General features: G+C 45.9%; 1 protein-coding gene across 1 annotated transcript in view; it reads left to right on the forward strand.

Moving 5' to 3' along the window:
- The window catches only part of MRPS18A (mitochondrial ribosomal protein S18A), a gene marked incomplete at its 5' end in the record, with an annotated part of 21,125 nt that extends 13,166 nt beyond the window's left edge, over nucleotides 1-7,959 (forward strand). Inside the window, one exon of the mRNA XM_008946133.1 lies at nucleotides 7,815-7,959. Coding sequence (XP_008944381.1) covers nucleotides 7,815-7,959 — 145 coding nt within the window. The remainder of the gene's footprint in view (nucleotides 1-7,814) is intronic.
- Nucleotides 7,960-11,998: the final 4,039 nt, after the last annotated feature.

An 11,998-nucleotide genomic window follows, 5' to 3' on the forward strand; every position in this document is an offset into this window, starting at 1 on the left:
CCACTCGTGTTTTTCTCCTCCCAGCAAGTGAATGTAGCAGACAGGGTGGATGCAGACTCTAGAAACTAAAGAGCAGAGCTGTTGCTGGTGAGATAGAACACCATCGAAATAGGCAAGTTTTGAGGTCTGTATGGAGATGAGAGTGGGATCAAGAAATTGGATTGAAAGTTTTGGTGGTGAGGCTGGAACTAAACATATGAGTCCCAGAGCCAGAATAGAGTGCAGGGTTGCTTCAGGAGTGTTATTCTGGTCTGATGATACTGTCTTCTCAGCCTGCTGGAAGGGGAAAGCTTTGCACCTTGGGACCCTTGCAAAATCTTGGCCACTGTGGTTCTGTGGGAGTTTTGACTGTGAATACCCCTACCTGCACTTGCCAACTTGCTCTCTGGAATAGCAGTGGGCATCACATAAGGCAGGAGGTAGAAACCGTGCCTTTCCTCTAGCCTGAAGGGCACCCACACACTGGAGACATTCAACCAGTACTTATTCTGGGAATGAAGCCAGTACTCTTATAAAAAAAATTCCCACATAAATCACTTATCCAAACTTACCTTGTCTTTGCCTGTGTACTAGTTTCTGAAGCTTTCTATAAGTGTGTAAGAATTTGGGAAGCATTCAACCTGTGGTGTTGCCAAATGCAAGTTAGCTGGCAGAATTGGGATCAAAAGAGTGGAACAAGTTGCTGTGTTCAGTGCCATGAGAAGATGAGCAGGTCATCCCCTAATCCTGTCTGGAGTAATATCAGGGCTGCACACCTAACTTAGCCTATCCCTTCACTCCATTTGTGTCTGCTGGGTTTTTAAGTGCAAGTTCAAGAAGGGATCAACAGGATCTACAGAGCAATTATAATATATTATTATAACAGGCAATACATTGCATAGCTAAGTGATGTATTTTCCAAATCCTCGAGCATCAGCTCTTCTTGAGATCACTGTATTGACTGCTCTAGTTGTTTTTACCTCTCTGCCTAAATGAGAGGTAATAGTACCTTTTTTTCTCTGCTGCTATAGCCCTGGGAATGCCAACAGGGAAAAACTGAGGTGCCTCATAATATGCTTGGGTTCCTTATTAAAGGTCTTCCAAGACAGGAACACAGGTAATGCATGTTCCTTAATGCCAGTTTAACCAGCCCTTGTGCTCTCCAGATCTGCCTGCAGTGATGGCCTTTTCTGTGCTCCACCAGTGGGTCTGCTCTGAGTGCAGTATTGAAATATGCTCCTCTACCCCATCCACTCCAAAGTCACCCTCACTGGCCACGCTTCAGGAGCAGACTGAAGTGCCCATGCTGTAGATGCTGGAGCTATTGAATTCCCACCTGCTGCTTGAGGAACCTTTAACCTGATCTTTGAAGGAACCAGGGATCCTGGCACAGCAGGTTGCCCATTGCTGTGCACTGATGCTTGTAAAGGTGAAGGAGGCATCACTTGCTTGGCTCTGCAGGAGCCTGCTCCTTCTTGGTCAAAAGAAAGTGCTCCTGCAGCAAATGGAGATGGAGACTAACTTGTGTCAGGGCTGCAAACTGAGATGGGTAGTCCTCACAGGTGGCACGTGGTATCCCGTATACTGAGAACTAAGTCCACTTCCAGTCCTGTGGCCTCTGTTCCTGCTGTCTCTTCCCCCTTGCTCACCTGCACACGCTCTCTTGCCACCAGGAGCTTGCATTGTGTTGAGAGGAAAGCTTTGGGTACAGAAGACACAGTTCCTGCTATATTGTTCTAAAATAGGAGGGTGCAAGGTGAAAGGAATAGACACAGCACTGCAGAGGTGTATAGTCTGTCTCAAGACTGTGACAATAAGCTTTGTCCTGCTAATTTCTCTCAGGAGTCTTATCTATACTTTTGTGTGCTCACCCCTTCTGCCCTGAAATTCCTCTCATTACCTCACTGTAAGCAATCTGTTGTCTCACTCTTTACTCTGAATTGAGAAATCTTTCACTTTTTTAGAGTAGTCACTGTCTACTCTAGATGTTACTGTGGATACTTCTAAAATTCCTACCACCCAGGGACAGAAAATCTTACACTGAGCTGAAGAATGTTTTGCTGATGGTACTGCTCTTGACACTGGACGATGCCATCAGGTGCTAGAGTGACAGGACCAAGATGAAAGCCTAAGATAACCTTAGGGACTGATTCCACTCACACCACCTGAGACTGAAGGAGATTCATTGGGGAGAGTGTAACTGGAAGTGGGAGTCAGCCCAGCACCTCTGCCATAGTACAGACATGAGCAGTCACTTACTGTGTGTGGACTCAGAGCAGCAACCCTTGCCTGGCTGAAGTCTGGCCCATTACTTCATTTGGGTGAGCAATCCCTTTCATTTCTCTTCAGCCTTGCAAAGTCTTGGTTGCTGCTCCCTTTGGCCAGGCTTCTTCCAAGCTCCTATCAGTATTGTTGAGAGCAGCTTTTCTACTGCTGGAAGAGGGACAAACCAGCCTGACAAAAAAACTGCTCTCTCTGCTCTTTGCCTATGAGACAATGTACAGGCCAGCTGCATGGGAGGAACCCTATGGCTCCTTGGCAAAGGCATTAAGGGAGGACATAAAGAAGGGCTGAGTAGCTGTGTACTTTTGAGAGCACCAGAAGAGCTGCTCCTCAGCTTTTCCTAGGCTGTACTTGTGGCCGGAATGTTTGGCCCGTGTCGTGGTGGCCCTGTGTCCGTGCCACAGACAGTGTCTGGCACACACTGGCTAGCACCTACCTGAGACTAACGTGCCAATGTATGGAGCTACCACCAAACTGTCTTGTTTTAATGAGGGTCAGGGGTACAGCCCTGCCATTGATCCAGTGACATGAAGTGTGCATTTACCATCCAGAACCCCTCTGCCAGCTCTTCTGGTGTTTATTCAGTGATGTTTTCCAAAAAGCAAAATCCCTGCTTTATTTTCTGAAGTGGTTTTATTGTCTCAGTTGTATGAATTTTGGACATTCCATCCTACATGCCACAGATTTCTTTGCAGAGGGGTAAGAATTTCCCTGCTTTGCACTGGATCACTTTGTAGCTGGCCTCCCCCTACCCACTCCATCTCCTCATCCTGTTTTTACTGCTGGAATGTAAGAGGAATAGCACAATGCTTTGGGAAGCAGCAGCCACAGATCCTGCCTTGTTCTTGATCATCCAACTGTCTAGCACAGTATGGGTTCACCTGTCCAGGATTTAATGTAACATAGAGGAGGAGATGGGGAACTGCAGAAGGAGGTATAACAGGAAAGCGAAATGCCAGTTGGAGCCAAGCTGTGTGGTCCCCTAGGCAGTGAGAGATGTGTGAGAACACCTTGTGAGTCAGAATTCAAATGGACAGTGCTCCTCAGCTCTCTATTCTACCTCTTGCAATTGTGACAGTGTGCAGGTGAGACTTGCCGTGGTATTTCTCATTTCTTGGACTTCAGTTCTTTGCCTTTTTGCATTCTCCCTGATCTGGTTTTGACAGTGATAGCCCAAGAATGTTACCACTTAACTGCTTTACTAGCTGTGTGTGTTTGAAGAAATATGGTCATGGGAGTACCCACACTATCCATAAACTCTTAAGTCTGCTGTTCTTCCCCTCTCTTCCATATAATTTGTCTTCAGAATCTGGACAAGGAAATTCAATGAAGTCTGCCCTCATCAATGCAGAATTACTCCCTATAGTTCATACTCTCATGTTTGGCCCAGTCTGGGGCTTTCATTGTTTCCAAGGGATAACTCCACAAGCAGATTTGTCTTGCAGCCAAGGATTGTTCCCTCATCCTCAGTCTGAATTCTCCCTTTCATAACTTCCTGCTGTTATTTCTGCATCAGTTTGTGCTCCAGCCTGGCATGTGCCAGTTAAGTGCTGCAGCAACAAAATGTTTTCACTAGCCCATGAGGCCAAGGAAGCTCTTGGGGATTTCACCAGCACTGTGCAGAGCAACAGGCTCTTCTCATATTCCAGAGTCATGTGTGTGCAGGCCACCACACACCAGAACCATTTGGGAAATGGTCAAGCACAGCTGCAGATCAGACGTCTATCCTTGCTTTCAGGAATGGAAACCTGAACAGCTCAGCAGTTTTCTTTCCAGCATGGAGGTTGTTGCATGGATAGTGTGCACTAACACTGTCCAGAACAGTCACTGAGTTCAAGCCAGCATCTAGATATTCTTTTAGTGTGAATATAGCACTCATTTTCTTATGGTGGGTCCAAAATATTGGTTAAAGCACAACACTGTGGAGTTGTTCCCTTTCCAAGAGGACTAAGGGATGTCACCGGTTCCTTGAGTCTGGTCTCTGTCAGCAAGAGGTGCTGTGGATTATGGAGTACTTGACTTTGAGTGCTCAGCTGCCACTCCATTTCCAGCTTCCTACTGGAAGAACAGAACTTGGCTCACAAAATATCCAATCCCTCCTCCATCACCTGATCTGAGGGAGTTGCTATGTGCTAGGAAAGAAGTCGGTTCCTTATGAACTCCTCATGAATTACAAAGTTCTCAAGCTCTGTGGACACCTCATCCCTGGGAGCAGAGTCTGGTTTCACTGCTATCAGCATTTCACTCCAGCAGCATGTGGTTTCTCTCATCCGCATGGAAACTGTGCTGTGCATAGTATGTGAATTTAAAAGCAAAGAGCCAGGGTGGCTGCAGGTGAGCAAAGCCAAGAGGTGTCATGGGAAAGGATATGGCAGGCAGGAGGCAGTCTTGCCAGCACTTTGATCGAGTGTTTCCTGCAGTCTGTGGCCCTCTGCCTTCTGCTCTTCATCCAAACAAAAGCCAGAGTGAAGAAGTTCATTGAGGGTTCAGCATTTCAGCCTTGAACGGCACCAACACGGCCTTTGCTTGGGCTGCGTGCAGGACTGCAGCTGCCCCATGAGCAGGTCATTGCCCTTACCTAGCCCTGGGCCCACCCCTAGGTGTTAAGCAGCAGCTTCTGAGTGGAAAGGCTTTGGGGCCTTCCTGCCCACTGAATAAAATCCTTGGAAATGGACTTCCACATGCCACGGAGATTTCAGGTGATTGAAATGACTGCAGGTGAATAACCACAGTTGTTTCCGTCCTGTTGTGTATCTTGTCTTTTCCCATCAGGGAAATTCCCATCACACTTTATCCAAACTACTCATTTGTGCAGCTGGAGTCCAGAGATTCTGGTTCTTGCCCAGGATCCTGCTCTGCTCAAGGGGGCAAGCAGAGCTGAGTTGCCGGTCCCTGAGATTGGCAGTTCTGTCCCCCTTTGTCCAGAGTGAGAGCTCTGCACACCAAAATGTTAGAAGACTGTGGACCAGATGCATTTGGCATCTACATGGAGGCTTTGTCCTGACAACCCTCAGCTGGCTGAGAAAATTCAGACCATCTGCCAGTGTGTGTTTGTAGGTTATTATAAAAACTCCCCAAGACAAACTGTGTGGTTGGATGCAATGGAAACTTGGATGACTTGGCTAGAAAAGAGGTAGGCTACCTTACATGGACAGCAGAGTTTGCAGAAAAGTCCTGTGTGCTGGGCTTTGAAGGTGTCATCTGTGAGTTTTGTGGATTATTTTCACTCTCAGGGGAAAAAAAAAAAAAAAGGAAACTGTGGAACAGTAGGAACTGGGGTTAGTCAAAGAGGAAAAGGGACTTTGTAGACTGACTGCTCTCAGGCATCAGGCTTTTGCCACTGCTGAATCAAGGTTTAAAAAAAAAAAAGGCAGCAAACAAAATAGGATAAGTTTGAGTTTGGGACAAAGCAAGTATTAAAAGCGCTAAAAGCAAATGTGCTCCAGGAAGGGAAAGCGTCCAAATGTCTGTTTCAGCTAACAATGAAAAGCCCCAGCCTGCAGTCCCCAAAGGAAGCCAAAAGCCTGGACCAGAGGGCTGGATTAGACCTGCTCAAAAGAGAAATAACAAAAGCTTTAAAATCAGGCCATTACTAAATCCTTCTTCCTATGCAGAATTGGGGTGTGCACTTCCAGCCCCCACACCAAAACAGAGGGATTTCTTAAAAAGCCACTGTCTATCTAAACCTGCATACAGCATTGATGTGTATCTCACATTCACACATTCACTTCTCTCCCAGTGAGATCATTTATTATCACGGGAGCACTTTCCCGTAAGCATGTGGACATGTGACCAGAACTGCACTTGGCACACTGATGCATTAAAAGAATTTGGGATTTTTTTCCCTCCCTCGCTGTAAGAGCAGTCTTGCGATACCAAAACTTGTGCTACAGCCCTTCCCCTGCAGCCAGAGGAGTATGAAAAGAAGGACTTAACCCCATGTGCCCATCTAATACCCCTGCAGCTTCTCCCAAAGGAGCTGCATCGCCCTGGCTCTTTGCCAGATGCCCAACTGGGAACCTGCACTTGGTCTTTCTGAACTCCCCCTGCATGTGAAATGAGAGACAGGACTGAGTCTCTCCTACTTCCTGTCCTCATGTTATGTAAGGGATTCCACTAATGCACTAGCATAACATTAAAGGTCAAAAGGGACTCATTTAGTGCACGCATAGGAGAACAAGTGGCTGGATCTTGCTCTGTGCTGTCTCCCAGTTCCTTCCTGCTGTTGCTTCTAGGTGGCTTAACTATCATCAAACTCCTCAAAGCAAAAGCGATGCGTTTTGGAAGTGGCTTCGTTTCAGTGGCAGGAACCTCCAAATGTGATTCATTTCTCAATTTGTGCTGTTTGGGATTGCTAAGGATGAAAAGCACTAGGGAAACAGGCTGCTGTTACATAGTCTGTAGCTGCCTGGCATAGCAAGCTTTCTTTGTAGTTCTCAGGAATGTCCTAAATGCCTTCAAACAAATGCATTGCATGATCTCTGTCCAAAGTTCTTAGTATCTCAAATTTGCACGATGCAAATAAAGGTAGCAGAGCTGTTTGGGGAGAGGATGACTGATTGAGGCTACGTTAAGACCACAGGATTACTCAACAGAGGCATGCAAACATCACTGGACAAAGTTTATCGGTCTGTTCCAAATTCTAATTTGTTGGAGCATTGTTTGTGCAGATTATGCTAGGGTTTTACTTTGGATCTTTATTGTCTGAAAAGACTCCTCTTTCTCTATGGACCTCTATTCCTCGCTCTACTGGTAGCAAAAGATTTAAAGCCTAACAAAACTCCAGGCCACCCAGCCACAGGGTAAGATTTCCAGTAAGTGTTTCTGGATCTGAAATCCCCTGCCTGTTCGCAACGCCAAGTCTAAAACTTCAAATGGTGAAAAGCAGAGGAGATTTGCCAGACGTTGCTCTTCACAGAGTTTTGTAGTTAGGATGATAATTCCATTCTAGTACCTCTTACACTGTAGGTTCTGACTTCCAGCACCAGCAAGCTTCGGTAGTATTGTACAGAGAACACTAAAGCAAATTTGGATATATGGAAATACAAGAGCAGGCCAGAAACTGATCCTGTGCAGAAGAAATAACCAGTTATCCACTGAAAGTAAACTAATCCCCTTTTACAGATGCTGTTTCTCGGAGAGTTTAGCTTTTGTAACTGGTTTACCTTATTGAGGCTGGCTGTTGAAGTAACACCTCCCATAGAGGCTGGTTGCATTCAGTCTTGGGCTCAGTTGCAATGAAGGGATTTAGCACTGCAGTTTAGCTACAGGTGGACAACTTCCCAGAAGCCTGGAGACTACACCTGATTTGTTTTGCTAGACTGGAACTCAAGCAGGTGCCAGTGGGTTCAGTACAGAGGTGCAGCTCAAATGTTCCAAAGCAAATGACAATTCCTTTCCAGTGGTCCCTTCTGAACTGAGGGAGCTCTGCTCATAGTTATTCCTTTTGTACAGAGGCAGGTGGGGAGGCAACAGCTGCAGTGCCTGCTCCTGCTTCAGCTGGAACCTTTTCTCAGTGATCAAACTGAAATGGTTTTGTGTTGTTTTGACAGGTATCTGACCCGCTGGTCCGTCAGATCTGCAAAGCCCATCTGGAAGAGGGGCCCTAAGTGGTGCAAAAAACCCTTTCCAGTCGGACACCCTCTGCTGAAGAATAACATCAAATACACACACAAGCCTCTCTGTTTAAACCACTAGTGGCCAGAACTGGCACGGGCAGTGAGCACAGCGGTTTTCCACTGTGCTGCTTTTTTTGCAAGTTTGTCAGTAGCTCAAATTTTTTTATTCTAAAACTGTCATTAGTACTTTATATTGTCTCCAGAAAATAAGCTGCAATCTGCTCTAGGATCTCTAGGAGAACACAAGATTCAGCAAAGCAAAATTCAGTGTGTGGAATGATTTGGAGAAAGGAGAGGGCAAAGACTCTCAAAGCCAGAAAAGATCTGAAGGCTTCTCTTTCAGCTTCTCTCTCATTATGGTGCACAACTGGGTTTTGGAAAGGACATTTCCTTCTTTTTTTCACCAATGAATGTTGATTCCCCATTAATATGTGTTCCAACTGAGATTTGCCTCATTTGGGCTTTTCTACCTGTGACACCAATAGAAGAAAAGTCTCCTGCAGCACTATGTTTTGTTGACAGTAAGAGAGATTGTTAATGGCTACTGAAATCCATTTTTTTACTGTGCTATCCATCATTTGCAGCAGAACACTTGTGGTGGTGGTGGACAGGCACGTGTGCATCTTATGTGTTCTTTTATGGTTTTGCTGGCTTGTGCTTCACTCTTGGATCTAACAAATACAGAATGTTGACATCCTTGATGACTTAGCCTGTTATTTTTCCCTTGCAAATACACTTGCCACAAGTCTTCCATGTCAGTGATGTGGCTTCTTCTTGGGATAGTTGGGGGCTGATAGATGTGTGCAATTTTCCATCGTGTAAGTAAAAGGTGGCACCATTTCTCTCCCTGTACAGCACCTTCCACTTACTGACCACTGCTATTGAGAAGTGCTCCTTACAGGCTTTGTATTAAAGACCCATTAATTTTATCAGGGTCATTATTGCTTTGGCTCTTTGGTATTTATCTGGGGGCTATAAATCCAATCAGCTTTTTTGTGTACTACTGTGCCACTTAACCTTGTATTGCTTTCATCAGAATCATCTGCTAATAATCCATCAGCATGGACAGTAACAAAGGGTAACGATGATCCCATAGAACCCAGGAAAACAAATTAGATTATAACAGTTCTTTTTAGCCTTGGGTTGTGAAGTGGAAGCCCTACATTTAGCCTCTTGAGCTGGCCAAGATCTTTTTGCTTTGGAAGATGGAGCCTAGATTTCATTAACTATACTGAGATAAAATCACTGGCTGACCACCTCTATTTTATGAAGCTTTGAAGCCTACAGTCCTTCAGAAAGGGAAGTATTTTTCTTCTGTGTACAGAAGTAACTGTGTCTTCTAGCCCAGGTAGTTCTGTTCAGTGAGCTTTACTAGTTAAAAAGTCACTGGATTAAACCATTGCCTTGAGATGAACCTGAAGAGCACATTTTGCAGAAGACCAGGTGATGCCCACAATTAGTTTTTTTCTTTCTACAGCTTAGTGCTGGTGAGCTGGAAAGACCTCTATAATCTTGGTGTAACCTAACATCTGAAAAACAAAATACTCTCTTCAGTATGCCTTTCTAGAGTTCAGGGTTTAGTACAGATGCCTTACAGTATGCGTCAGCTTTCTACTCTGACTCCAACTCTATTTTTGTTTGTCATTGATGGGTGACAGCAGGTATTCATTCATGTTGTCTCCAAATTAGTTTTTGTGTAAGCTTGGTGTCTTTGTAATCAGACAGATGGCCTAGGTTTGATTTCTGACCTAGGGCTTTGCCTGTCATGGAAGAAAATGCCATTTGGTACTTTCTAAAGGACCTGCAGTGACACACTACAGGGAATTCAATCTGGAGTTGAGGGAGGATCACACACTGTGAAGTCCTAGGAAAAGTCAGAGTCCAGGGACAAAAAAAAAATTTCACTCAAAGTGCAGAAGTTCCACACATTTATTAGAACAAATATTAAACAAAAATCTCCTAAGTATAAAATCTAAAGTGTTCTTCGAGTCCTCGTCTGAGACAGAAGAGTCACAGCATGAAGGGCAGATCAAAATTCTTCTCACCAGTGCCAAAGTAGACGTAGCCGTACTGCTTGGTCGCTGGGACATGGTAGAAGGTCAGTCCCAGCCAGAGCAGGCTCCGCAGCACCACCACCGTGCCTCCCTTCTCCAGCTGGACAGTCCAGGAGCCTGGGGGAGAACAGGCGCTGCTGAGTCACGGGGAAGGAGAAAGAGGCAAGGCTCCTGGAGCAAGGAGCAAGCTGTGCCTGCCCTGGGGGGGACTCCGTGGGCTCTGCCCGACCGGTTAACAGCACACAGGGCTGCACTGGAGTGTGTGACACCTGCAAGGAGGGATGTTAGGAAGACCAGAAACCTCAATGCCTTTGTTGCTTTTGTCAGTTCAGCATTACAGCCTGCCCTTGTTTCCAGACATCTGCATCTAGGTTCACACAGTAGCATATTCCCATGGCTAGGAGGGTGATGTCATATGCGTCACAGGAAGGGACCCCCGGAGCTCCAGACTTGTATACTTGATTCCTAGGAGAGGCTACAGCTATTCTTGGCTGCTTCTGAGTGGGCAGCAGTTACTCTAGCAAGCTCTGCTACCTACTTGGTCTAGCTAATAGCTATAGAGAGCCAAGACCAGCTCTACCAATCCCACGTAGGTATGTAATTTCTTCTTAAAATAAACTTGTAGTGTTAGTTAGAGGAAAGAAGAAAAAGGTGCCTTCCTGCTCCAAGGAAAGCTGGTTTCCCTAATGCAGCAACTGGGAAAGAAGAAGAAGAGCATGTGAAAAGCAGTGTATTTCCTATCTTGAAAAAAAAATTGCAGAAAAGGTTAATTCTCTTCAGTCTTTCTTGGCTCCACCAATGAAGAGGATGTGTGTTGTAGGGGCAAAGGGATTAGTTTCTGCATTAATTTTGCTTTGGCTCTGCAGAGGAGGTTCAGAGCCAGTGTGAAAATGCAATTTCTCCAGGATGCACTGAGTATTTGTTTTGCATCTTGACAGGACAGCCTGGGAACAATGCCAGAGGGGAGGGGGCTGGAGCATCAACTTGGAGGGCAAGGAGCTGCTAGGAGAAAAGAATATCAGCTTCGGCACAAAGTCAGTAATGCCTAGAGGCTGCAACGTAGGGAAGAAGGTTCCGGCTGAATCTCCATCTAAAAGCAAAAGCAGCAGGCCCAAAGGAAAAAAAAAAAATGCAGTTGGAGCTGTCAGGCTACTACTGGCTTGGAGTCAAGCCGTCAGCCTATTTTCACCCAAAGCCAAAATCTGCCAGTTCCAGAGGAAGCAGAAAGCCCATAATGTGTTGGGCCAGCTAGATGGTATTCATCTTTGTAGATAATTTTAGGCTCATCAACTTACGGTGTGACTCATGCTTACTCATGTCATGGTTAGCCTGGGGAAGGGCTTCTGTGATTGCTGTCAGCTGCCAGACCTCCCCCTCCCACTAACTTCTCCTTGTCGGCCAATTTTAGTCACATCCCACAAAGGACTGAAGGGCTTTAACACCGCAAGTTCCTGCAACAGGTCTCCACAGGATGTGGCCCAAGGGTTGAGTGCAGCTCCTGAGGCTGTTTGGTGTGGCAGCAGCGGGGAGGAAGCAGGGGCTGTGTGCCTTGCCTGGCAGCCCAGAGGCAGCTGGCGTTTGTGGAGCCCTTGCACACAGGACAGGTGGTCTCTTACACACGTCACAGCAAACTACAGTAGCTGAGGGCTTGAGGGAGGAGGAAATGGAGGGAAAACATATTATGTGGTGGCTGCAGAATCAGAAAGGAACAAAGGAATTCAAAGCCCCATAAAACCAGGTGTCATGAGTGGTGCTGCTCACCTGTTACCTCTCTCTTCTCTCTGTCTACTTTTCAAAAGTTTCTGGGACACCATTGTTCCCTCTGTCTCCTTCAGCAGCAAGTTCCACAGGTTTGTTACACCATAATAAGCACAACAGAAGTCCTGTGTCATCTTTGATCTGTTACCTTTCAAAGTACTCTCTTCAGTTATGTGCAAACATGGAACTAAATGAACAGCAAGAACGCCTACCTTATGTGACAGTCATCAAACTTTCTGGCAAACTGACTCTGGCTGCAGGACAGAAGTACAAACACAGAGTCTTTGAAAGACTTGGGAGACTTCT

Source organism: Merops nubicus, unplaced genomic scaffold, assembly GCF_000691845.1.
Source record: "Merops nubicus isolate BGI_N331 unplaced genomic scaffold, ASM69184v1 scaffold27938, whole genome shotgun sequence".
In the NCBI taxonomy this organism is placed as follows: domain Eukaryota; kingdom Metazoa; phylum Chordata; class Aves; order Coraciiformes; family Meropidae; genus Merops; species Merops nubicus.